Source organism: Notechis scutatus, chromosome 7, assembly GCF_049901735.1.
Source record: "Notechis scutatus isolate UNSWTSFEM ecotype Mainland chromosome 7, rNotScu1.2, whole genome shotgun sequence".
NCBI lineage: Eukaryota > Metazoa > Chordata > Lepidosauria > Squamata > Elapidae > Notechis > Notechis scutatus.
Window position 1 is genome coordinate 19,711,616 of NC_142015.1, and position 27,174 is coordinate 19,738,789.

Sequence of the window (27,174 nt, forward strand, 5' to 3'; positions counted from 1 at the left end):
TGGTTAATTGTTCTCACTGTTAGAAGTTTCTGTGGTGACCCGGAGTGTAACACAAACGTAACAAAATCCAAAACGTAAATAAATGTCCTTTAATGCCTCCAACTTGGCCCCACTGTTCAACAATACTCAGTTGGAGATAAAACTTAGTCAAAAATAGTTTTCAAAAGAAAGCAATACAGTCTGAACTTAATGAGCAGATAGAGGTGAAATAAAAAAAACCCAAAACAAACTACAATGAAGGAATTTCCACAACGGACCAGGATAAGTAATTACCAACTTCAAGGAGATAACAAGGCACAAAATGTTGGAAGGACGCCAGCCAAGATAACTTCAGCCCAAAATAAAACACGCTTTACTTCTAGCAACGCTGTGTTTTAACCGTCTCTATAATATACTATTCTCCCCAGCTGCAACCAATGAGGGGGATCATGGCCTCTTCCTCTTTCGTAAGCCAGGTTGTTTCCTTCTCCATCCTCACTGCGTGTCCTAGGATGAAGAGGGGATGGCCCTGGTTCTTCCTCTGACTGCCCAGCCGGCCTCTGCCCTTCCCTAGCCTCCTCCATAATCTCCAGAGCCACACCTCCACTCCCTGTTGGCTGTTCCTCTTTTCCCTCAGAGTCCGACTCTAACAAGGGCATGACAGTTTCTCCTTAATTCCAGGTTGCTTCTCTCTTTGATTAGTTTCTGACCATTGTTTCTTGTCCTGCCCTCTGGTGATTTGGAGAATAATTTGATCCCCTCTTTTCTGTGGCAGCCCTTCAAATACTGGAATATTGTTATCATGTCACCCCTGGTCCTTCTTTTTTTTTTTAGACTAGCCAAACCCAAATCCTGCAGCCATTTTTCATATGGTTTAATCTCTAGGTCTTTGATCCTCTTAGTCACTCTTCTCTGAACTTTTTCCAAAGTCTCAACATCTTTTTTGTAATATGGTGACCAAAATTGGTTGCAGCATTCCAGGTGTGGTCTTACTAGGGTTTTATAAAGCGCTACTAATACTTCACGTGACCTTGATTCTATGCCTCTGTTTATACAACCCATTTTAATACACTTGATAGCAAACATTGCTGCAAAAGGGCAAATTTACCAGTTGGGGAGCATTCCTCAGTGTTGCAAGACTCATATTGGACTCTTTGTCCCTCACAGTATTTGCCCGCATTTTGGGGCACTGGGCTGTCACAGTCTCTGTAAGAGAAATGGACCCCTCCACCACATGTCCTGGAACATGGCCCCCACGAGCTCCAGGGCCCCCAGTTTCCATCCACAGCAAGCTGCAAGACACAAATGGTTGGATTATGGTTTATTTGAGAAGCCACTGAGAGGCATGTCTTCTGGCCTGGAAAGATATTAAAGCAACAGGGACAACAGCCTTATCCCATCTACCCTCTGGTGAAGGAGCAGTAAAATGCTCTACTTCGCTCCAACTATTGTGGTGGCTGTCTTAGAAAAAGAGAGAGAAGGTCTCATCTTTGGTACCTGGAAGGAGATGGAAGTCTCCAAGAGATACTATTCTCTGCTTTGAATGAAGAGCCAGTTTGGTCTAGTGTTGAAGGTATGAGACTAGAAAACAAGAACTGTGAGTTCTAGTCCCACCTTAGACCTGAACGCCAGCAGGACAACTTTGGGCCAATTACCAGGACATTGTGAGTTCTAATCCCACCTTATGAATGCCAGCCAGATGACTTTAGAGCAATCATTAAGACATTGTGAGTTCTCGTCCTGCCTTAGGCATGAAAGCCAACTGGATGAGTTTGGGTCAATCACTAGGACATTGTGAGTTCTAGTTCTGCCTTAGGCATGAAAGCCAGCTGGGTGACTTTGGGCCAATCACTAGGACATTTTGAGTTCTCATCCTGCCTTAGGCATGAAAGCCAACTGGGTGACTTTGGGCCAATCACTAGGACATTGTGAGTTCTAGTTCTGCCTTAGGCATGAAAGCCAGCTGGGTGACTTTAGGCCAATCACTAAGACATTGTGAGTTCTAGTTCTGCCTTAGGCATGAAAGCCAACTGGGTGACTTTGGGCCAATCACTAGGACATTGTGAGTTCTAGTTCTGCCTTAGGCATGAAAGCCAACTGGGTGACTTTAGGCCAATCACTAAGACATTGTGAGTTCTAGTTCTGCCTTAGGCATGAAAGCCAACTGGGTGACTTTGGGCCAATCACTAGGATATTTTGAGTTCTCATCCTGTCTTAGGCATGAAAGCCAACTGGATGAGTTTGGGCCAATCACTAGAACATTGTGAGTTCTAGTTCTGCCTTAGGCATGAAAGCCAACTGGGTGACTCTGGGCAAATCATTAGGACATTGTGAGTTCTAGTCCTGCCTTAGGCATGAATACCAACTGGGTGAGTTTGGACGAATCATTAGGACATTGTGAGTTCTAGTCCTGTCTTAGGCATGAAAGCCAATTGGTTGACTTTTGGACAGTCCCACTCTCTCAGCCCAACCCACCTCACACGGTTACTGTTGTAGGGAAAATAGGAAGAAGAAGGAGTATTAGATATGTTCCAGTGGTGGGATTCAATTTTTTTTTACTACTGGTTCTGTGGGCGTGGCTTGGTTGGTATGGCAGGGGAAGGTTACTGTAAAATCTCCAGTCAGAGGTGGTATTTGCTGGTTCTCTGAACTGCTCAAAATTTCCGCTACTGGTTCTCCAGAACTGGTCAGAACCTGCTGAATACCATCTCTGGTATGTTCTCAGCCTTGAGTTATTACAAAAATAATAAAAGTCAGATATAAACAAAGGCGATAAAGAAAGAAAAAGATCTTTGTAGTAATTGGAAACCATTCTAATCCTAACCAGTCAGCCAAAGATTAATAGGTATAGTTTTCCTCTGTCCTCTCATGTTTATATTCTGTCATTTATTACACAGAGCTTTGAAAGTTTTGAACATCTCCTCTTTGCTGGTTCTTCACACCTGATTTTACCCCATTATAGATGTTTTTATTCAACACGGTCCCAACCAAACCGACACTATCATTGTTCTTCATGTGCTATTTCTACCTTATTAGAGATAGGTGGTCCCCATTATATCTCACTTTAAGATTACCTTGGGCATCACTGTATCTTGTGCCACACAGCGACTCTCCAAACACATTTTCCCTGGCCCACAGGGTGTCCCATCAGCCCAGGGCAAGCTACCGTTTTTGGTGTGGCAAAGTTGCTCTCCAGTTTCCAACTTGCACCAAAGCTGGGAGCAGACGTCTTCCTGGGTGGCATTTGGGCAGTGTTGGAACTCTTTGCCAAATATTTGCTGACACTGCTGGTCTAAGTTGTACAGAGGTATTTGGCCTGGGAGGTCAGTCGGGAGGGCGATAGGTTGGGCTGGTTCATCAAGCAGACAGTTACCTGATGAAAGAGAAAAAGTAGAAAGATAGTCTCAAAGAATGTATTGTCCTTACAGCCAAATTTCCACAAGGCTCTTAAAAAAGTCCATAAAGCAGAAATTGGTTGTAGCTATTGTCTTGATCTTTCTGCTCTAAAACAAACAAACAAATAAACATCCATCCATCCATCCATCCATCCATCCATCCATCCATCCATCCATGAGGGGCTGTCACAAGGAAGAGTGGGTCAACTTATTTTCCAAAGCATCAGAGGGCAGGACAGGAAGCAATGGATGGGAACTAATCAAGGAGAGAAGCAACCTGGAATTAAGGAGAATTTCCTAACAGTGAAGACAATTAACCAGTGGAACAACTTGCCTCCAGAAATTGTGAATGCACCAACACTGGAGGTTTTTAAGAAGAGACTGGATAATCACTTGTTTGAAATTATATAGAGTCTCTTCAGTGGTGGGATTTAAATTATTTCACTACCAGTTCTGTGGGCGTGGCTTGGTGAGCGTGGCTTAGTGGGTGTGACAGGAAAAGCATACTGCAAAATCCCATTCCCTCCCTACTCCACTAACCTGCTTTCCAGATCCATTCTCCTGTGCAGGGCAAGCAAAGAAGACCCAGCCAATCAGCTGGGACTTGGGAGGCAGAGAAGAGATGGAGGTGGGGCCAGTCAGAGGTGGGATTTGCCAGTTCTCCAAACTACTCAAAATTCCCGCTACGGGTTCTCAGTGATGGGATTCAAATAATTTAACAACTGGTTCTCTGCCCTAATGATTTCTTCCAACAACCAGTTCACCAAACTGCTCAGAAAGTGAACAACCGGTTCTCCGGAAGTTGTGCGAACTGGCTGAATCCCACCAGTGCTAGTTCTCCAGAACAGGTCAGAACCTGCTAAATGCCACCTCTGAGTGTCTTACTTGAGCAGAAGACTTCAAAGTCTCTCCCAGATCTATTTTGATTCTGATCCATCCATTTATCTCAAGGAGCCTTCAATCTGATGTAAAGTATTGTAACATATTTTATCAGGGTACCAGAACCATAACAAAGATCCAAACCTCCCACCCCTCCATTTTTAAGAGTTTATGAATTAAGTTTCTAAAAGTTCTGCACCTCGGTTCCCTTGTTTGAGTGCCCATTTTTTGAGAAGTAAGTTGCATGGAAGCTTAGAATGTTTAAAAGTAGACTTTTATGAAACTTTGCAGCAGAAGAAAATAATATAATTAAAAGACAGTCGGTATCAATTTGCGTTAGAGACAGGTGTTATCTGTTAAGTGTTCTTTGAAATGAACTTTGAATTGTTCTAATGAAATGAACATTGAATTGGCATCAATTTACGTTAGATACAGCAAAATCTGTAAAGTGTTGTTTGAAATGAAGGTAACAAATGACTAAGTTTTTGATCAGTGCTATTTCTCCAAAAACACATTTAATTTATTGGAGGCTTAAAGCGATCAGCTCTGCTCATACAAAACCGACTTACAAAAATACAGTCCAGCTTGGCATTCATCATCAATGCAGAGTTGGTTCCAAAAATGGTGCTTTGAAACCTGATTCAGTTTGCAAAGGGACAAACATTGTCAAACAAGCTCAGCATGATTATTTATATACTAGCTCGATACCCGTGCTTTGCTACAAAACTATGTGGTCGGGCTTAGTTTTTGGGGAGGAAACTAAGGGGGAAAAAGTCTGCCTCTGCCTATCAGCATCCTATGGCTAGCGTCCTGTCAGTGTTTGAGACAGTTGAGGGCTGTTTGGGAACTGAAACAGTATTTGCTGTGTGAGCAAGAAGGAGACAGCAAGGAGTCTGGGCGTGGCTTAGCTCAACTATTTTGTACTAGCTGGTTGCTGCTCTGGTTTGGTTGCTGCTCTGAAATGGAAACTCCTCTCCTCTGCTTGTGTTTGCATTTGGAAGAGATTTCTTTTCAGGTAGGAGGGAGTAGAACCCTTAGCATCAGAGCGTGTTAATAATAATATACAAAATACTAATGCTCTGATGGTCATTTAGAAAATCCTTTCTTAGTCTCGGTTCTGGAGATTTTGTGATCGTGAGTGGTGCTTTTATATATATATATATATATATATATATATATATATATATATATATATATAATGTATGTGTATGTATGTATGTATGTATGTATGTATGTATGTATATATATGTATATGTATATGTATATGTATATGTATATATGTATATGTATATGTATTGTATATGTATATAGAAGATATATATATATAGAAGATATACAAGGATAAGTACCGTGTCCTCCATCCAGGAATTCTGTGATATACATGGCACTGCAGGGGGACCAAGGCAGAGTCTTGTTTAGGTGAACAAACAATGGAGCCATCATGTGATGCTTTCCTAATGTCCCAAAGAGCCTTTCGCAGCTCTTGGAGTCATCATGAGGCATGCTGAGCACGTGCCCTGCAAAGAAAGAGAAATAGGTGATTAGAACACAGAACAACAGGGTTGGAAGGAACTTCTAGTCCAACCCCTTGCTCAAAGAGGAGAGACCCTGTTCCATTCCAGACAATTTCTTTCCTGAAAGAGAAGGAGTACCCATAACTTCTGAAGGCACAGATTCCATTGATCAATTGCTCTCAAAATCAGGAATTTTCTCCTAGGTTCTTCTTCTTCGTTGTCCTTTTAATGTTCTTCCACCCATTATTTCTTGTCCTGCTCCCAGGTGTTCTGGACAATAGCTCAACCCACTCTTCTTTGTGATAGCCCTTTAAATACTGGAAGACTGCTATCATATCACCATTAGCCCTTCTCTTCATGAGACTAGACATAAATAGTTCCATCAATCGTTCCCCATACAGTTTATCTTCCAGACTCCTTATCATCTGTGCTGCTCTTCTCTGTACTCTTTCCAGGGTCTCTCTATCATCATCTTTTTCTGACGCAGGATTCAGAGACTAATAAGCAAAAATGGGCACCTGAAACATGCACTCATATCTTTCTGGCATCAAACTGCCATTATAATAAAAGCTATATATGTTTTATATTTTATGTTGGTTTTGAAACCCAGAGACAGCTGCTTTCCCGGAAAATTGTAAATCATGATGTTGGAGCTACAACACATATATTCTCCTCGGAATATAGATAACTAGGACTATCTAGCCATGTCTGATTTTTTTGAATATATATATATATATATATATATAGACACAAAGTTTAATGTTATTTTGGAATATTATGTCATTTTGGTGCCAACGGGTTCTCCACATTTCATCATAGAAAGCCATTTAACCTATCATCTTTTAGAAGAGAATATTTATAGCTTAGGGCTGAACTGTGGAGTCTTTGATTCTCTCTGAGCTTGGTGGTTTAGTTGGGTAATGAAATGTCTGCAAGAAAACCAGCTAGCTCAGAGAGTAGCAACAACCCTACCCATCATCCTTTCTTTAACGGCCAATCTTGAGAATGCAACCTACAATATGTAGGGCTAGCAAGGTAGATGTTGGTTCTGATACAATGGCAGCCTGCCCATCAAGATAGGCATGGCAGCTACCTAGTTCGTGGGCCAAGGTGTAGGCTGCTTGGAGACCCTCATCTTCTATCACAGAACAGCTTTTATTTGGGTCACACATGGTGCCAGTCTCAGCCACTCCAAGGGTTCTGCAGGTTTGATGTCCACAGAAATCCTGTGATTGAGAAAGATAAGATGGAAATGATATGAATGTTGAGTTTCAAAGGAACCATCCTCCATTCTTCTACCAGACCATCTTCAAGGTGTCCCACAGGGGAAACCAGCCAACCTTCACCTAAGTACCTGTCTTGTCAGCAGGATTGCGGTGTCATAGTGTTCTGGGTGACGATCACTTGGAGGGTTGAAGAACTGTTGCCAATTACAGAAGTTCCTCAGTATCAGACCGCCATTGTCAGATACTTCTGGTCCATCCTTTTCATCTACCACTACCAAGACCTTCACCACCACCAGGTTGATAGAATTCTTCAGGCTGGGGTGCTTGTAGATTTGAGCAGCCACAGACATTAAGGTGAGGATATGATTCTGAAAAACCCACCAAAGACATGGAATTAACCAAGAGGTATTTCCAAGAAATAGAACTTTAAGGTTATTATTTCCTTCAAGAATTTTCCCATTGGAGTTTCGTTTGCACTGCATGTGACACATTGCAGTGCTTAGAAAGCATGTGATGAGCTGTATGGTAGAACAGTCTTTCTCAACTTTGGCCACTTGGAAGATAGGTGGACTTCAACTCCCAGAATTCCTAGCCAGTCCTGCTGGCTGGGGAATTCTGGGAGTTCATCTATCTTCCAGTGGCCAAAATTGAGAATCACTGCAGAAGAGTAACTGCTCTGTGGAGATCTCATAACAAACACCTCCCAATTCTGAGAAAAGTAGGAGGCAATAAAAGCATTGTAGAAAGTTAGCACCCACCCCACTCCTAGAATGAAATTTTTTGAGAAATATTAAAAAGGCAGAATATTATATTTCCCTGAATGAGAAATGGAGAAACATGCTTTTGGAAAGCAGCCCGCACCTTTCGTAATAGCCTTCAGCAGATGTCAGCACTTAAGAAATAAAGAGATAACTCGCTCTATTCATAAGCAAATACCCTCACCCAAGATCTAACAAGGATAGGATTAGCCGTCAGCCACAATAAGAATTGCCCAAAGCCCCTTCATTGCATTATCTCAGTTGCACCACCCCCAGCAGTTCAAACTTCAATCAAACTTAGCCCAGACAAACTCCTAGGATTTGTTCATGGCCCCAATGGCAGTCTGACAACAGCCAATAGAATATATGTTCTTGCACAGGAACAGGAAGCTCAAGTGCAAAGCCCAAAAGTAGGTATAAAGACCACCCATTCTCAACTCCATTTTGTCAGCTGCCCAGAACCACAAATCCATGTGGTTCTGCTTCATCAATGAACCATCTTTCCAATCAGCCTCCATGTTTCCAGTGTCTTTCTCCCGGCTTGAAACAGAACCAAATGGATATTTCTTCCAACAATATATACATTTTTCTTCCTTATTCTGGTTGCCTCAGTGCTCGTTTTCAGCACAATTTGCTGCCAACACAACAAAGTTTAAATGGTGCTTTGGATAGAGAACCAATCTATCCTTTCATAACCACCAAGACTGCAAAACAAAGCAGAGGAGAGACTTATATCTCTGGTTGATGTCTTGGCCAGTTGCCCGCTCTCTAATTAATTTCGTAAGGCAATCATGATGAAATCTCATTTAATTAAGGCTATAATCCCTAAATCAGTTTCACTACACTGAGAAAAAAACCTCCCTAGCTTCATTTCCCAGGCTATGTTGGTAGCGCACACACAACCCTGCCATGCCCCCAACATCTCACAGACAAAGCTGTTTGTATTACAGCTTGAAAACATATTATATAGCACTAAGCTGAAGCAGAAGTGATTGAAAGAAAAATCAGTAACAACAATCCAAATAAATAATGTTAGGAAACTGGACCCATGTGCGCCTTGAGTGAAGCAAATGTCACACTGTCGGGTTATAATACCCATGTTGACCTGTTCATATTTTGTTTTGTTTTAACAACCCTTCTGCCGTCAGAGTATAATTATGAAATATAATCTTGTTTCCAAAGAGTTCTATTGTTCTTGCTGATAGCCCATCAATTGAACATTCTTAATCATGCACACATATTGTTACAGATAGTGTCCCTTTTATCAGTAAATTGGATTAACCCATGCTAATTCCAGCCATTGCAGGTTTTATACTTGTACTGCAGAGCACCTAATAATCCAATAAAAAGACCACACTTTTGCATCCAGTTATAATAATAAAAGATGTTGAGGCTCTATAAAGAGTGGAGAGAAGAGCAACCAAGATGATTAAGGGACTGGAGGTTAAAACATAAGAAGAACGGTTACAGGAACTGGACATGGCTAGTCTAGTGAAGAGAAGCACCAGGGGAGACAGGATAGCAGTCTTCCAATATTTGAGGGGCTGCCACAGAGAGGAAGGGATCAAGCTATTTTCCAAAGCACCTGAAGGCCACACAAGGAATAATGGATGGAAACTGAACAAGGAGAGATTCAACCTGAAAATAAGGAGAAATGTTCTGACAGTGAGAGCAATCAACGAATAGAATAGTTTTGCCTTCAGAAGTTGTGGGAGCGCCATCACTTGAGACTTTCAAGAAGAGACTGGACTGCCCTCTGTCAGAAATAGTGTAGGGTCTGCTTGGGTGGGGGGTTGGACTAGATGACCTACAAGTTCCCTTTCAACTCTATTAATCTGTATCCTTGGTTAGAATTAAGCAAATCCTGGATATTGTAGGTCTCCAGAGAACCGATCTACCAAATCAAATCAGCAACGGACTTCAGACAGCTTATTTGTGACAATCGCCAAAGCTTCTTACAGAGAACTCTATAAAAAGCACTGAATTGAGCACAGTGTGTGGGAGTCACATGACATGATGTTCTTGTGAATGGAACACATTTTTGCCCAGGATATTTGCGTGAGCTCTCAAGAGTTTACATCACTGAACCTTCTGTTTGGGTGAAGAAGATGGAAGTGAGATGACTTCATAGGTCAGACACTTCAGCTATGTATAAGGTTGATGTTAACATCTTATCAGTGAGTCAGAATTCCAGCTTGGCTTGGCACAAACTCATGAGACAAAAATGCAATCGGTTACACAACAGATAAAAATATTGAGAAACAGCAAGCAACCACTTTATTCTCTGGCACCGTTTGTCCTTGAGATTTTTGGTGATTCTTAAATTAAGCTGCACAAATGAGATTTAAGGGCAACTTAAAAAAAAGTCTCCTCTGCTAATTGTTCAACCTTTAACCTATCAAAGCCAAATAGCCCATCTGGTAGATTAACCAAACAATGTAATTGCTTTTTTTTTTTTTTTTTAGATGAACTAGTATTTCTTCGTTTGCTGAAAATGGGTTGTAATTATATATATATAATAAATGCATTGCTGCGTTGAGCCCCATAAAAGATGGAAATATTCTGATCAGAGGGTAAACAGACAATCTTGTCGTCTGAACAGTGAAAAAGACAATGCACTTCCCTGATTGACAACACACAAACTGAAGAAAAGCAGCAAAAGTAGAACTTTATACAGGGTAGGAACAGTTGATTGGTTCTTGGATAACAATAGCTATAGTACCTAGACTTATACATCTTTTCACAGTGCTTTACAGCCTTCTCTAAGAAGTTTACAGAGTCAGCATATTTCCCCCAACAATCTGGGTCCTCATTTTACTGACCTTGGAAGGATGGAAGGCTAAGTCACTGCCAAATTTCAGGCAGCTGGTAGTCAGCAGAAGTAGCCTACAGTACTGCGTTCTAACCATTGTGCCACCATGGCTCTTTAATAATGTTATTAGAACATAACACTGCATTCTAATCATTCTTGGTTGACGGCAGCCAGTACCCAAACCACATGAAATATTTTAGGGAGAGAGAAAGAAAAGAAAGCATGCATCCCTGATGTATTTGGGGAAAGAAAAATATAGATCCAAACCAGATGCCTTTTTTGTTTTGGTTTTAAGGCAACTCAACTTGGAAAATGCATTCTGGGCAAGCCAAACTATGACATAGGAAGTAGCTTTATGAGTTTGTCATCTAATAATTGGGCTTTTTTTTTAAAAAAAAACAACAAACTTTTATGACTGATGGTGCTCACTGTTTTACTGAAAACCACAGTTGTTCTCAAAATTGGTCCCCAAAGAGTCTTTATTTGAGTACAGGTGTTAGATTTAGCGTTGGTATGAAACACCATCTGGTTTGGATCTATATTTTTCTTTCCCCAAATACACCAGAGATGGATGCTTTCTTCTCTCTCTCTCTCCCTCCCTCCCCCCCCCTCAAACATTTCATGTGGTTTGGGTACTGGCTGCCATCAACCAAGAATGATTAGAATGCAATGTTACATTCTAATAACGTTATTGAAGAGCCATGGTGGCACAATGGTTAGAATACAGTACTGCAGGTTTGCCGTAGAGAGTTGGCCATGGCAAGTTGGCTACAGTGAGTTGGCTATGATGAGTTGTCCTGAGGCAGAGAGCCTGCTGGTACTAAGGGAAGTGTCTGCAGTCTGTGCAATCACAACCCAATCTGCATTTGACTTGCATAGCAAAGTAGCTTCCCAAGTCTAATGAAAAGAAGGACTGGGGTGATATGGATACCAGTGTTCCAATATTTGAGGGGCTTCTACAAAGATGAGAGGTTCAAATTATTTTCCCAAAAACCAAAAGGCAAGACAAGAAGCAATGGATGGAAACTAACCAAGAAGAGAAAGCAATCTAGAACTAAGGAGAAATTTCCTAACTATGAGAGCCATCATCCAATGGAACAGCTTGCCTTCAAGGTGCTCCATCACTGGAGGCTTTCAAAAGGAGACTACAAAACCATTTTATCTGGTGTCCTACTCAAGCAGCGGGTTGGACTAAAAGACCTCCAAGGTCCCTTCCAACTCTATTATTCTAGGAAACACTGTATTTCTATGACTTACTTACAGTTACCACCATTTTCTAAGTTTACACAATATATTGAGCTATAAATTAACCATGATTTGATGCAACATAGTTTGCTAAAATGTGTCTGGCCAGATAATGGTTTAGCTTCTATATGAAGAAATCCTGAAATAAAGGATTGAAACACTTCTTCAGAGAAAGGATAAGTATCTTCATAGTCAACAAAATGGCTATTTTATCTTCTTTGACCATACTTCTATCCAGGCTAGCCGATGGGAGCCAAGTCGGCAAGCTATTTTTTTTTTTCACTTAAAAGGAAGTTAATGTCCCGTCCCCCCATACTTCCTGATCTCCTTGTCAGGCTGAAAATGACCTAATTTCTCAGCCTTTCCTGATGCTACAGATGAAATGGAGGAAGATGGAAAGGAGACTTAGAAAGAAAGAAAGAAAGAAAGAAAGAAAGAAAGAAAGAAAGAAAGAAAGAAAGAAAGAAAGAAAGAAGGAAGGAAGGAAGGAAGGAAGGAAGGAAGGAAGGAAGGAAGGAAGGAAGGAAAGAAAGAAAGAAAGAAAGAAAGAAAGAAAGAAAGAAAGAAAGAAAGAAAGAAAGAAAGAGAAAAGAAAGAACTTCTACTTGAAAACAGTTGAGAATCCCCCCCTTGTTTGATGTCTCATCTGACATTCTCTTATACTCTTTTTTTTTCATGCTATTTTGCCAGCAAAATAAAATCGACCTCACATTGAGAAAACCAGGTTTGCTCTGGAGTAAACAATGATATTTGATAAAGAACCCCATTTGCACAGCAACAGCATGAAAACCCTCATGGATGTCTTTGCAGTCATTAATGGGTTCAATTAGAGACCCAGATTTAAAATCTGTGACCTTCTGCCCAAATAATTTGATTCAGCACTGAGCCAAGATACTTTCCAACTTTCTTCAATTACCCTTGTACTCATTTAGATCCTAGACCATCACTGACAGCTCTTTTTAAAAAAGGCAACAATAAAAAGCTAGATCACTTTCTCAGAACACGTCCTCCTTTCCCCCTATTTCCGTGCATTATCTTCTTTGACCTAGACTTCTAATCAAATTAAAAATAGCCTCCTTGTTAGATATCAGGGGCAATAAAAGCAACGAAAAAGGTCTACTGACTCAGTTCCACCTAAATGCTGAGATTCTGCACAATTTATAATTTCCTGACTACACTCATATCCTCGGCATGCGCTTGGACCACATTATAAACAAAGTGGGAATAATTCACTTGGCACTTCTGCATGGCAAACGTAGAGCTTGCTTGATGACAAACCCCTGAGATATTCTGTATAAGTACACATGTGGTTTTCTGCACAGTGATATGGTGCATATTTTGCATGCACCAAGCAAGAGAAGCAAATGGTAGTATCTCCAGTGAATAGACAATTAATAGAGCTGGAAAAAGCTCTATCTCAGGTATATTAGAGCTACTCAGTCACATTGGTGACAGAGATGTACAACATTGCAACTTAAAGATCCACACAGTGGCTGTTTTTTTTTTTTTTTTTTAGCATTTAAGAAGCAAGCCAACTGTTCTCTATGGGTGATACTAAATTAGATAGATAATAGATAATTGATAGATGATGCATTGATAGATGATAGATGACTGATAGATGATAGATAATAGATGATAAATGATAGTAGATGATAGCTAGTTACTGTAGCTGCTAGCTAGATAATAGATAGATGATAGTTGATTGATAAGTGATCGATAGATGATAGTTGACTGATAGATAATAGATGATAGATAGGTAATGGATAGATGATGAATGATAGATGATAGATAGATGATTGATAGATAATAGATTATAGATAATGAGTAGATGAATGAGATGATAGATGATTGATACGGTAGATGATTGATAGATAATAATGATAGATAATTGATAGATGATAGATAATGGATAGAAGATGAATGATAAATGATAGATGATTGATAGATGATAGACAGGTAATGGAGAGATGATAAATGATAGATAGATAGATAGATAGATAGATAGAGATAGATAGATAGATAGATAGATAGATAGATAGATAGATAGATAGATAGATAGATAGAAAGTTTGGAAACTTCTGGGCTTTTTGTTGAAAATGGGAAAAATGAATTAGTAATGTATGGGTTTACTGATTAAAACTAACTGAATATTGGAAGTATTCACTCTTGGAAGTATTCATTAAAGTAACTTTAATGAGGGAAGAGAGTAGATAAGTTTATAAGTACAGAAAGGAAGATTGGAAATAACTTGTTTATTTATCTTATCTTTTTTTCTTTTTGTAATCATTTTCCTTCAAGCTCTTGGCTGACACTTTTTTTCCCTTTACTCCTCCTTTATATTATTGCCTGCTTATCTTTTATCTCCATGAAAATCTCTAATAAAAATGATAAAGAATGAATAAAAGTGCAACATATGTCCAGGGGAAGGACATATTTTCAACAGCTGTACCAGCTAGGCATATTAAGATCTTCCTGTGTATCCTGTTTAAATGTATTTAAATATATTGGGGGAAAAAGATACTACTGGTTCGTTTGCAAGAGCACAATGAAGATGCTTTAAGCAAACTACCTGGACACGCGAAGTAAGCCACAGGAAGTGGTGGAATCTCTGTGTGAATGGTTTGTGATCATTATGGTTCCTAGTCAGCTGGAGCTGGGAAGTAGCCAGACCACAGATGCTCACACTAGCCGGACTAGAACAGCAGCCCCGAGACAATCCTTGCTTGCTGTTAATATCATTTGATTTCTTCTGAGGTCACTTGTCTTGGGCAAGGGTGGTGAAGAAACACAGACAGCCTGTCAGTGGTGGGATTCAATTTTTTTTTTTACTACCAGTTCTGTGGATGTGGCTTGGTGGGCGTGGCTTGGTGGGCCTGGCAGGGGAAGGATACTGCAAAATCCCCATTTCCTCCCCACCCCACTAACCTGCTTTCCAGCTCCGTTCTCCTGTGCAGGGCAACCAAAGAAGACCCAGCCAATCATCTGGGACTCAAGGGGAGGCAGAGAATAGATGGGGGCGGGGCCAGTCAGAGGCGGTATTTGCTGGTTCTCCGAACTACTCAAAATTTCCACTACCAGTTCTCCAGAACTGGCCAGAACCTGCTGAATATCACCTCTGCAGCCTGTACTGTTTACTACATAGTTTTGATAAGGTCTTGGCTCCCATCTCAAATAACAGCACCTCCTCTGTCAATTTGAAGCACAATCCAGGAATTCAATTGTGCACAATAGTTTATTTTATCCATTTTCCTTTTTCATCCCACTTTTAGTATTTTTTTTTTTCTGTATAACTCAAGGTGGTGAATATACCTAATAGTCCTTCTTCCTCCTATTTTCACCACAACAATTTTATGGGTAGATTGGGCTGAGAGAGAGAGCCAGCTTTCATGCCTAAAGTGGGACTAGAACTCACAATCTCCCAGTGATTGGCTCTAAGTCACCCAGACGGCTTTCATGTCTGAGGCAGAACTAGAACTCATAGTCTCCTGGCTTGGTGCCTTCATTACTAAATCAAACTGACTCTGTTGTTATTGTTCAGTCTAGCTGAGCAGAAGACAGTTGGGACATCTGAAATGGTTCCCCCATTAGCCAGTTTGTCTTCTATATCGGGGTCTCCAACCTTGGCAACTTTAAGCCTGGCAGACTTCAACTCCCAGAATTCCCAAGCCAGCAAAGCCTTGAAGTCCACCAGGCTTAAAGTTGCCAAGATTGGAGACCCCTGCTCAATATTACTGAGATTGTGCCTCTTTTCTTGATTTTTCTTACTCCCTTCCCCACTTTTCTCTCTGCCTTAAAAAAAAAAGAGTCTTCCTTACTGGCTCTTCTTGTGTCCTTTTCTTCTGCCTGATTCATTTCCATCCCTTTAATCATCTTCTTGTCTGATATTGCCTCTTCCTTACTGTCCTTTGTTCTTCATGAGGGTTGAAGATTCAATGGGCACATTATCCGCACAACAGTCTTAAATTGTTGAAGAGCCATTTCCTTTCCCAAAGAACTTTAGGAATAGAAGTCTTGGTGAGGGAGAGAACTTCTCAAAATAGACACTTTCAGATTTCATGGGGAATGAAGATTGAACAAAAGTGCTACTATATACAGTTCAGATATGAAGTTCGGGTTGAGTTCTTAAAGTTAGTCAACGAATTCAAACTAAGATAGATGAGTTAGATGGGAGATAGGGAAGTGGCATCCTACGCACCTTCTAACCTGATCCCCTCACAGGAATAGTGGGACTTGTAAGTAACAATTAAAAGCACCAAGTGATTACCCAATCCTTCTCCTTCTATTCTGGCAACATCAGTCTGGCTCACACATGCCTCCCACATAATGCTCTTGCTATCCTGTTATGTTGGTGCTGCTTCTGTCCTTTGTCCAGGTAATCTTCAGGCCTCATTGGCTGACATCCCATTATAGTTGATGTCAACTTTGTTTGAAGATCTATTTGGCAAAATGTTCAAGAAGGTTCAAAGTAGCCAACCTATTGAATTCTTATTGGGAGAAAAGGGGTAATGGTGAGAAAGGAAAGGAAAGAGGAAAGAAAAGGAGGAGGGAAGGGAGGGAAGGGAGGGAGGAAGGGGGGAGGAGAGAGAAGGGAGGGGAGGAAAGAAGGGAAGGGAAGAGAAAGAGGAAACGAAAGAAGGGAAGGGAAGGAAAGGAAAGGAAAGAAAGTTGTTTTGTCTTTGAGTTAGGATAATTCCCAGAAATTATGTCATTTGGTTTTCTAGGTGGTGTTTTTGGAAGTAGTTTGCATTGCCTTCTCCCCTGGGCTGAGAAAGAGTGACTGGCTCAAAGTCACCTCAGATTTTTGTGCCTAAGGCAGATTTCAGGTGTCCCATATCTGGTCCATCACCTTGATCACAAAACCAAACTGGTTCTCCAACGTGGTTATCCTATCTTATAAATAGAACCAAACTTCATAGAATATCTTAAATTTCCCCCATTGAAGACAAATGTGAGGGCAAACTAACAACTGTTAGACTGGCCTGCTTTTCTTTGGGCTTGGAAATTTCTCCAAAGTTTTCTTTCAACTGTTGGCCTTCAGAATAACAATGTCCATTTTTTGAAGTGTGTTTTTCATACCAGAACGCTTCATAATCGAGAGTTGCTGTGCCAATAGGCACTACAAAGCCACATGAAAGCAGCTGTTTAACATTAGACAGACCGTAGAAGAAGAAGTTGAGAAGAATCCTGCTCTGGGTGGCCCCGTGTCCTAGTTTCAGAGGAAGGTCTCCTTCTTTGAAGGATTGCCCAATCTGGGGCAGTTTGCAGATCAAAGAGAAACATCGGCACAAAGAATATCGAGATTTCGAAACTTCCTGTTGGATTGTAGCACCTGGACAGCAATTTTAAGACAATGAACACAGCTCACCTAAAAATCTTTTCTACTGTAGGGAGATGCAACTGACTGACATGGTAATTCCCTACAAACTATCTTGTTTATTATCATTCTTTTATTTAAAAAAAATATTTTAAATTTTAATTATGAGAATGCAACACAACACATCCAACTTATCCTTGTTATACATATATACATTTTACATCATCATTTATAATCTCCTTATTTAATATATTAATTACTAATTAATCTAATCATAACTACCGATATTTTGACTTTGTCTTCTACTATATCATTATTACTATGTTATCATTATTCTTGATGTGTTTCAATCCCACACTTCAATTCATATATCCAAATTTGAATATCCTTCTTTGCCTTTTTATAGGGGATATGTTTTCTCCCTGGGGAGGGTTTTTTAAAAAAACTTTTTGATGTTCAGAGGAGAAAGTAAGAAACAAAAGAAGTCAGTCTGTTAAAAATTAAATTTGTTCATATATGGATTAATTCTGAACATCTCCAAAAAAGGCAGAATATGGTTCATGATGCCTGTATCTTTCAGCAGGAGAAAAAGAAAGATTGGCTAGGGTGTGCACAGAATATTTTTGTGCCTGTCTATTTTGACTGCATACAAGCCAACTATTTTTCTCATTCCTGAATCAGTATCATAGGCTATCTTACAGGGGGAAAAGTAGGAGGCATGGCCCATGACATTTTCTTCCAACATTGTTTGGTGCAATGGTTAAGGCAACTGGCTAAAAATTGGGAGACTGTGAGTTCTAGTCTCTCCTTGGACTCAAAAGCAGTTGGATGACTTTGGCCCAAACATCAGGAGACTGTGAGTTCTAGACCCACCTTAGGCACAAAAGCAACTGGATGACTTTGGCCCAAACATCAGGAGACTGTGAGTTCTAGACCCACCTTAGGCACAAAAGCAGTTGGATGACTTTGGCCCAAACATCAGGAGATTGTGAGTTCTAGACCCACCTTAGGCCACAAAAAGCAACTGGATGACTTTGGGCTAATTACCAGGAGACTGTCAGGGGTGGGATTCTACCGGTTCGGACTGGTTTGGGCAAACCAGATGTTAAAGTTACATCTGGTTTGCCGAAACGGTATTTCAACTGACCGGCTGGCCCCACCCACCCTGCCCTGCCCCTTCCAGGAGTTTCCATGCAATGATGGACGTTAAGCGCAGGGTCCGCCTGGAAGCTCTGGGAGGGGGAAAAATGGGCCTTCTGGACGTTCAGAAATGGGCCTGTTTCCAGCTTCCAGAGGGCCTCCAGAGCTGGGGGGAGGCCGTTTTCGCCCTCCCAGAGGCCCAGGGGAAGCCTCCAGGACCCTTGGGAGGGGAAAAAATGGCCTCCCTTGGGCTCTAGAGGCCCACCGGAAGCCAGAAACAGGATGTTCCGGTAGACCATGCCCACCATGCCTACGCCCACCCAGCAACCGGGCAGCAAACTGAATCCCACCCCTGGAGACTGTGAGTTCTAGTCCCACCTTAGGCACAAAAGCAACTGGGTGACTTTGGGCCAATCCCCAGGAGATTGTGAGTTCTAGTCCCACCTTAGGCACAAAAGCAACTGGGTGACTTTGGGCCAATCCCCAGGAGACTGTGAGTTCTAGTCCTGCCTGCCCTGGCACAAAGGAAGCTGGGTGCACTGATGGTATTACCTAGTTGGTTAATGAAATGTCTGCAAGAAAACAATGAAACCCAGACAGCACCAAAGACCCCTCTTTCCACACCATTTGCACTTTCACGGCGGTGGAAGCTTCTTTCCCTGCTTAATTGTTGGCAGTGACAGAGACACCTGTTGAAATCTAATGGCAGTCAGAGCAAAAGACCACCCAGAGTTTACAATCAAGCCTTAGCTGTGATAATGTGCTCAGCAAATTGTTTCTAAATAAGAAAAAAGCAATTAAGGAAGCAATGAGTGGTGGCGGTTCAGGTTCATTTTTACCCAAGGGTTAGTTTAAGATGCTAGGAATAAATGGAGAGATTTTTTGGCAGAACAGCGTAGCTCTAATGCAATGTCTCCATCTAGAAGACAGAGTTCACAGATCCTGAAAGGACATTAAAAAAAAAAAGGCTTTATTGTTCAGATTCGCCCGATATTGCTGCTGGCTGGAGTCATGGAGCATGCTCTTTAAATTTAAGGGCTGCAGGAACATAAGGTGTTCTGCTCATACCCACAGTGGGCCAAATCAAATGCAGATCTAACAAAATGAAATTCAGTGTAGAGAAAAGTAAAGTCCTACACTTAGGCAAGAAAAACCAAAACCACACAAATAGACTGGGTTGAAACCTGGCTTAGTAGCAGTGTGAGCGAAATTGGAGTCTTAGTGGACAACCAGTTAAATATGAGCCAACAGTGTGCAGCAGCTGCCAAAAGGCTAATGGAATCCTAAATTGCATTAACAGAAGGATACAACCAAGATCAAATGAGGTACTAATACCACTCTATAAAGCCTTAGTAAGACCACACCTAGAGTACCTCATCCAGTTTTGGTCACCACACTATAAAAAGATGTTGAGACTCTAGAAAGAGTGCAGAGAAGAGCAACCAAGATGATTAGGGGACTGGAGACTAAAACATATGAAGAACGGTTACAGGAACTGGGCTTGGCTAATCTAGTGAAGAGAAGGATCAGGGGAGACATGAGACAGTGTTCCAATATTTGAGGAGCTGCCACAGAGATGAGGGGGACAACCTGTTTTCCAAGGCACCCAAAGGCCAGACAAGGAATAATGGATGGAAGCTGATCAAGAAGAGAATCAACCTAGAAGTAAGGAGAAATTTTCTGACAGTGAGAACAATCAACCCATGGAACAGTTTGCCTTCAGAAGGTGTGGGAGCTTCATCACTGGAGGCTTTCAAGAAGAGACTGGACTGTCATCTGTCAGAAACGGTGTAGGGTCCCCTGCTTGGGCGGAGGTTTGGATTAAATGACCTACAAGGTCCCTTCCAACTCTATTAATTTGTATCTGTATCTAAATCCTGTTTCTTGAAAAAAAACAAAAAACAGGCATGTTCTTAGTGGCATTCAACGGGCGACTATAAAGTGGGATGGCTAAGAAGTAACTATCTGCAGGCACAGGACACACGTCTATCACAAAACCTGAAGTCATTGCACAGGTTAAGGATGGAAAACTTTAGCAGTACTGGAGTCAAGCCACTGTTTTGAAGACAAGGGGAGGGTTTTTCCCTCCCCGCTATGGCTTCTGTCTATGAGAACACCTCCCCAGCAGAGCTTGAGAGAGAAAATGTCTTGTTCTAAACAGCTGTGGATTTCTTAGCAAGGGTGCATCGGATGTGGAGTATTCCAGCTGCAGATGCCTAGAAGAGCATCGTCTCAATGTTGCTTTTTTAAAAGGCAACTGGACTTCCAAAGAAAAACAAAGTCCAGTTGCCCTTTGAAAAAAACACTTTTAGGACAACCATGACCTAGGATGACTGAGAATATCCATAGGCATCTAGAAGAGCACCCCTAGTTTTCAAAATCAGGGGAACAGGAGAAAAGAAAAACATAAGTGCAAAAAGCTACAGTCAGTAGCCACAGAGACCCTGTGGATAAGGAGAAAATGAGAATTTTTCTGACAGTGAGAACAATCAACCAATGGAACAGAAGTTGCCTTCGGAAGTTGTGGGAGCTTCATCACTGGAGGCTTTCAAGAAGAGACTGGACTGCCATCTCTCAGGAATGGTGTAGGTCCTGTAGGATGTTCTGCTTGGGTGGGGCGGGTTGGACTAGCTTACGTACAAGGTCTGTTCCAACTCTGTTATTCTGTTACCTGAGACCCCTTCTTCTTATTGTTTGGACTGAAAGTTGAGTCATGGCAACTAGATTCATTTCTTGTTGCTTTGAGACATTTTGCTGCTCATCCAAGGAACTCAACTTTCAGACAACTGTGCCTGGATGACTGACAATCTTCATCGACGTTAGAACTGTCTTGACTTTCAAGTATGCATTGTCAAATACAGAATCTGCTGGCTTGTAGAGGCTCACAGGAGTGCCTCCAGATGCCAAGATGATTGTCCCTTTGTGGAACTGGGGTCTCTCTTTAGATCAGGGTGTCAAACTCAAGGCTTAGATCTGGCCCGTGGGGCCCAGAGGTGGTATTCAGCAGGTTCTGACCAGTTCTGGAGAACCGGTAGCATAAATTTTGAGCAGTTTGGAGAACCGGCAAATATCATCTCTGACTGGCCCCGCCCCCTTCTATTCTGTGCCTCCCGAGTCCCAGCTGATCGGCTGGGTCTTCTTTGGTTGCCCTGCACAGGAGAATGGAGCTGGAAAGCAGGTTAGTGGGGTGGAGAGAGAATGGGATTTTGCAGTATCTTCCCCTGCCATGCCCACCAAGACATGCCATGCCCACCAAGCCGTGCCCACAGAACTGGTAGTAATTTTTTTTGAATCCCACCACTGGTGGGGCCACCCTGGAAACAGCAAAGGACTGGCCTGTGGTGCCTCTGCCAGTGGAAAATGGAGCTCATGAGCTCCATTTTTGCTGGCAGAGGGTTGCAGGAGGTGGTCGCGGACAAAAACGAAGCCTGTGAGCCTTTTTCTCTGGCAGAGTGCTCTGGCCACCACAGGTGCCCCCGACACAAGTGATGTCGAGCTGGCCACATCCACCTTGGTCATGCTCCCCCACCTCCCCCAAGTTCAAACACAACTCTGATGTGGCTCTCAGTGAAATCGACTTTGACACCTCTGCTTTAGACCATGTGTCATTTGGAACGTGTGAATTGTGTGAATTGTCTCTTTTGTTAGCTTACTTCTGCCAAACGGCAGCCATAGGAGTTCTAAACGTCTGCATTTGTGTATCAGAATGTACCTCTGACTCATTCGTTGTAAGTATATTTTAAAAATGTAAATGTGCATCATGTGTGTACAACTAATGAACCATGGATTAATGAATTAGATTGTGTTTATAGGCAGTTTGAATTTGTCTGAAGGATCATGACATCAGCTAAGAGGACACTAAGCAAATGTGGGTTTAATCAGCAATGGTCTTTCAAGTGTTGAGCCAAATAATGGTTTTATTTAGTCATGGTTTGTTGAACAAGTCAACATTTGATGGTGACTTAAAACAAACATAATAAAAGCAGTGGGGACAGCTAACTTGTTTTGTGCAAATTCAAGGAGAGGACGATTAGGGGACTGGAGATTAAAACTTATGAAGAATGGTTATAGTAACTGGGCATGGCTAGTCTAGTGAAGAGAATGACTAGGGGAGACATGATAGCAGCCTTCCAATATTTGAAGGGCTGCCACAGAGAGGAAGGGGTCAAGCTATTTTCTAAAGCACCTGTAGGCCAGACAAGGAATAATGGATGGAAACTGAACCAGGAGAGATTTAACCTGGAAATAAGGAGGAATTTTCTGACAGTGAGAACAATCAATCAATGGAACAGAAGTTGCCTTCAAAAGTTGTGGGAGCTTCATCACTGGAAGCTTTCAAGAAGAGATTGGACTGCCATCTGTCAGAAATGGTGTAGGGTCTCCTGCTTGGGCAGGGGGTTGAACTAGATGACCTACAAGGTCCCTTCCAACTCTGATTATCTGTTATCTGTTAGGTGTAGGAGGGGAACTCAGTAATGGGTTGAAGTTAATACAGCAATTCTCACGTGAATGCTACATAAAAGGCCAAATTGCCCAAGATTCGTTGCTGTCGTGTAACAAATGCTGATGCTAAACAAATGCTAAAACACTCTTTATCCATTATAAATAATTTATGCATGCGCACTGCACATGTTTAGTTTGGGGACCGTATGTTAATCATCTCAAGTCATGTACAAATCACATTCCTTATGGTGATATATGGTGGTACACAAGTGGAAGGGCAGAGTTACAACAAAGCCCCTGAACCCACCAAACACTATTTTCATTGCTAAACTGAAAGGCAAAGCATATTTCGTCTGCTCTTTTTATTTATTTTTCACAAATTGGTCATGTCTACCACCCCCTCTCCATTATTTCCATCTTAAAATCTTTTAACCGACGTTACGCAAAGCCAATAAATATCACAAATGCACTTAGCAGACTTCAAATGAAACAGTTTCTCCCTTTCTTCTCATGTAGTGTCTTTAAGAGATTAATTTATGCTCTGAAACGTAGCAGTTGGAGCATTTTTTTTTTTTTGGATATAAATTCCAGGCGGAATACTTTTCCAATTAATGCTAGTAAATTTGAATGCAGTTTTCATGGAGACTGGCATGGAATTACTCAGGTTTTAGTATTTTCTTCAGGGGTCTGAAAAAAATAACCAGAATTTCTTTTCTTTTTTCTTTTCTTTTCTTTTCTTTTCTTTTCTCTCCTCTCTCTTTCTGTGTGTGTATGTATGTCTTTGTCTCTCTCTTTCTCTCTCTGCTGTCTCTGTCTGTCTGTCTCTCACAGGAGGGGAAAGAGAGAGAGAGAGACAGACAGACAGACAGAGAGATGGACAGACAGACAGACAGACAGACAGACACAAAACATGTTCTCCGGAACTTGAAAGTTAACATACAGTTGAGTGTCTAGACTGCTTTCTTCCCAAACAAACTAAGCAATTGTGCCAAGGATTAAGCAAGAGGACCCTAAACTGTCCAATATGATAGATCTTGCATTCATTCAGATGACACCAAAATATGACACATACATGCCTATCCTATCCAATTGTTTTATAGTTTTCTTGTCATCTGTTTGGTACAGAGCACAGTTACTAGTTTCCCTATCCACTACAGGAAAATCAAATTGTTCCACCTTACATTTTACTGAACGATATTATACTGTATTAACGTGCAATCATATAGACTCCAAAAATCTCAAAAGTCTTTTGCTTTGGAGCAGGAGGGAAGGGAAGGGGAGGGGAGGGATTTAAAGGTAGACTTTTTTTTTAAAGTAAAAATTTAGAGGACAGACAGAAAAGAGTGTCTTATCTTTGTCCTACAGAATACACCAGGCTTTCAGCTTCTATTAGACCATTTCCCCAGGGACAAAGAGCAGGAGGCCAAACCAGAATATCTATAGAGATTGGCTAAAAATGCAGATCTCTTCCTCCTGCCAACCAGCTGAAGCAGTAGCCAATTTCCATAGTCACGCTGGAGCTGAGCGTTACTGGAGCCCTGGGACTGCGGCCAAAAAAATAACGCCTAGGTGTTAAGCTTGCTCTTGCAACGTATATCAGCATACGTGACTTTATCCGTAATGTCTCTTGGCCTCATCCAGGGATACCAACCAGGAGAAGGAGAATGCAAGGATGCAGATGACATCATACTGGGAAGAAAATGCAGCTAGCTTTTAACAGCCCTCGTTGTTCCGCGGCTACTCCGAGTCTCGGTTAATACAGAATCCTGCTCTTCTATAAAAGGCAAGCTTAAAAGACATGATATTTGTGTCCTGCAGTGACCCTGTCTGTACCTTCTTCAATGCTGGTCCTCTTTGCGTCTTTCCCTTCGATGCCACGACTACCTAGTCCTGTCCCAATCGGGAGAATCTCAGCCGCTCTCTTCTGAGTTGCTAAAACTGCTCTGCAAAGCGAACCAAACTTAACTACCCTCGTAGTACAGAGGGGAGGCTGAAGACTGCCGTGTGAATTTAAAAAGCAATGTGATTTGTAAGGAAGATCCCAAGATCTGGGGCGCTTACAACTGTTATGACACGAGGCTGCGTTTCATCAAGGTTGCTACCCCGTGCAACAGGAACACCCTGCTTATTGATCTAAGCAGTTTTGCACGCCTGAGTCCTGCCTGGAAAGATAAGCAGGAATAGGAAAAAGCATTCTCACTTACCATCAGATCGGGCCCATAGAACTGGACCATGGAAGTATCAGCCACCAGCAGGGTCTCCACATAATGAGCCTGGGAGGTGAACCTTTTCTCTCTGTTGAAGGGGGTGCTGTTGGGATCCAGCTGGGCTTCCCCTCCTCGCCTGTCCTTGGCAGCTTCTTTGGAAGAGCTTCTCCACTGGAGCTGATGAACCTGCATCAGGGGATCTCGGCTGCCACGGTTTTGGGGCTGGATGACGTACTTGTCTCCATCCACAAAGAAGGAGCCATGGATGCCCTCACACAAGCTGACAGCCACTAGGGAGTTGGGTTGTGAGTTGACAGTCCCTGAGTAGAAGCACTTGCTGAGCTTCACCTCCTCCTCCTCCTCCTCCTCCTCCTTTTTCTCAGTCAAGAACCCAACAGGTTCTTTTCTACCAACATGTTGAATCTTCAGCCCAGGAGCCAAGAAGCTGGCATCGGGTTCCAGCTGCAGCAGGAGCACTTTCCCAAAGGCCACGATGGAGAAGGAAACCGGTCTTCCCCTGACCCAAGGCATATCTCCCCAGACGGGCACCACCTCCTGAACACTGTCCCTATTGTGGAGAGATAATGCCCAGGCATTTTGAAACAGCAGAACCGGGAAGAGCGAAAAGAGAGCTGCCGCCAACCAGCTAGGGCGGGATTGCTGCTGAAGAGGAAGTGGCATAGATGCTAGAAGCTGGAGAAGGAGGAGAAGACAAGTTGAGAGACAGACAGACACACACAGAGAGAGATGGACCGGATCACCGGAGAAGCAAATGCCCAACTGGCTTTGAGATAGGGTGCAATCCTGCAAAGCGTAAGACTAGGAAATGAAGGAGAAAGGCAGAAGGAGACAAAGGTTGGAGAAGGCAAAAAAAAACCACAAGGGATCAGCTGAGTTTGCAGCAAAGTAGCCCAGGGTGCAAAGGGTGAAAAATCCTTTTTCTGCCCCAACCGTGATTTCTTCACCAGCTCAACTTCCTTGGGGCCTCCTGGATTTTTGCAAAGCAGCTGTCACAAAACCAGACAAAAAACAGCAGCACCAGCAAGTCAACTTGTCCAGTTGGGAAAAGCACAGAGAGACGAAAGAGTCTTGGGGGAAATTCTAATTTCTCTCTCTCTCTCTCTCTCTTTCTCTTTGGGTTTACCTCCCCTCCCACTTTTCCTTCCTTGGACGAGGACTTTCTCTCCCTGAGTAGCTCCTTGCAGAGCAAGCTGCAAAGAGCTCCGGTATTTATACTTTCTTTCCTCTGCTTTGACATAAGAGGTTTATTTTTGATCTCGCTCACTATTCTGCATTCTCCTCCCCAGGGAGCAAAGAGCTGGAGGAGGAGAATTGGGGAGGGGGGAGAGGAAAAGGGGGGAAAAGAGGGTGGTGGTGGAGTTTTGGGATGGAACTTGAGGCCAATCAGGATCCAGGAAGATCCGCCTCCCCAGATGAAGTGTCAGCTCAAACATTTCTCTCCCTCCCTCCCTCTCCAACCCCAAACTCTTTTATTCTCTCTTGGTTAACTCTTTCTCGGCTCCAGATCGATCTCAGCAGCCAGGAAAAAACGCATCCATCGACTTATTTGAAATTCCACATAGGAAGGCAGTCCTCTCAACTTTCCTCTCCTTTGCACAGATTCTGTTTTTGCCTTAAAAACCACCCCTAGTGGAAGGTGGGATGTTGTTTCTCCCAGCTCCAGGTGGAAAAAGATCTGCCCAAGAGGAATTTCCAAATCAGAGGAGAATGGAAGCATCCTTTTTCCTCTCCCACGTACATTGCTGGCATCAATACCCAAAGTTGCTGTCAAGGCGTAACTAAAGCCAGGAATTTCATCTTGACAATTTCAATTGGGGTAGCCAAGATTTCTGGGGAATGGGTAGAAATGGCATGAAATGTAATAAGGTCTCCAGTTCTTCTTCATCAATTGTTTTGAACAGGGGTGGAGTGTGTGTGTGTGTGGAGTTTTCTCTTTGTCACGTTTTCTCATTTTGGTTGTATTATTCAGAACTTATTTGTCTCTTATGTTCTTTGCTGGTGCATAGTGATCTCTTATCTTAGATGTAATAATAAAACGTCTTGCAGGACACCAGGCATTAGAAATAGAAGTCAACTTCCTCCTTCCCCTCTTTTGTTGATCCACTACCAAACTTCATCTTGGAGAAAACCTCCTTCCAACTCTATTATTCTATGTTCGATCCTTCTCAAATTGTCCATTGCATGTAATTCTTCCTCTCCTATTTTTGATCCTGGTGACTGATACGCTTTGCTGTAAGATGC

At 42.1% G+C, this 27,174-nt stretch overlaps 1 protein-coding gene across 1 annotated transcript in view; it reads right to left on the reverse strand.

The window, feature by feature from the left end:
- The window catches only part of ADAMTS8 (ADAM metallopeptidase with thrombospondin type 1 motif 8), a 31,714-nt gene extending 5,497 nt beyond the window's left edge, over nucleotides 1-26,217 (reverse strand). Inside the window, exons 1-6 of the mRNA XM_087970089.1 lie at nucleotides 24,910-26,217; nucleotides 7,122-7,361; nucleotides 6,861-6,993; nucleotides 5,603-5,770; nucleotides 3,054-3,352; nucleotides 1,088-1,271 (exon numbers count right to left, since the gene is read on the reverse strand). Of these exons, the coding sequence (XP_087826215.1) occupies nucleotides 1,088-1,271; nucleotides 3,054-3,352; nucleotides 5,603-5,770; nucleotides 6,861-6,993; nucleotides 7,122-7,361; nucleotides 24,910-25,593 (1,708 nt within the window). The 5' untranslated portion in view covers nucleotides 25,594-26,217. The remainder of the gene's footprint in view (nucleotides 1-1,087; nucleotides 1,272-3,053; nucleotides 3,353-5,602; nucleotides 5,771-6,860; nucleotides 6,994-7,121; nucleotides 7,362-24,909) is intronic.
- Between the last annotated feature and the right edge of the window lie 957 nt (nucleotides 26,218-27,174).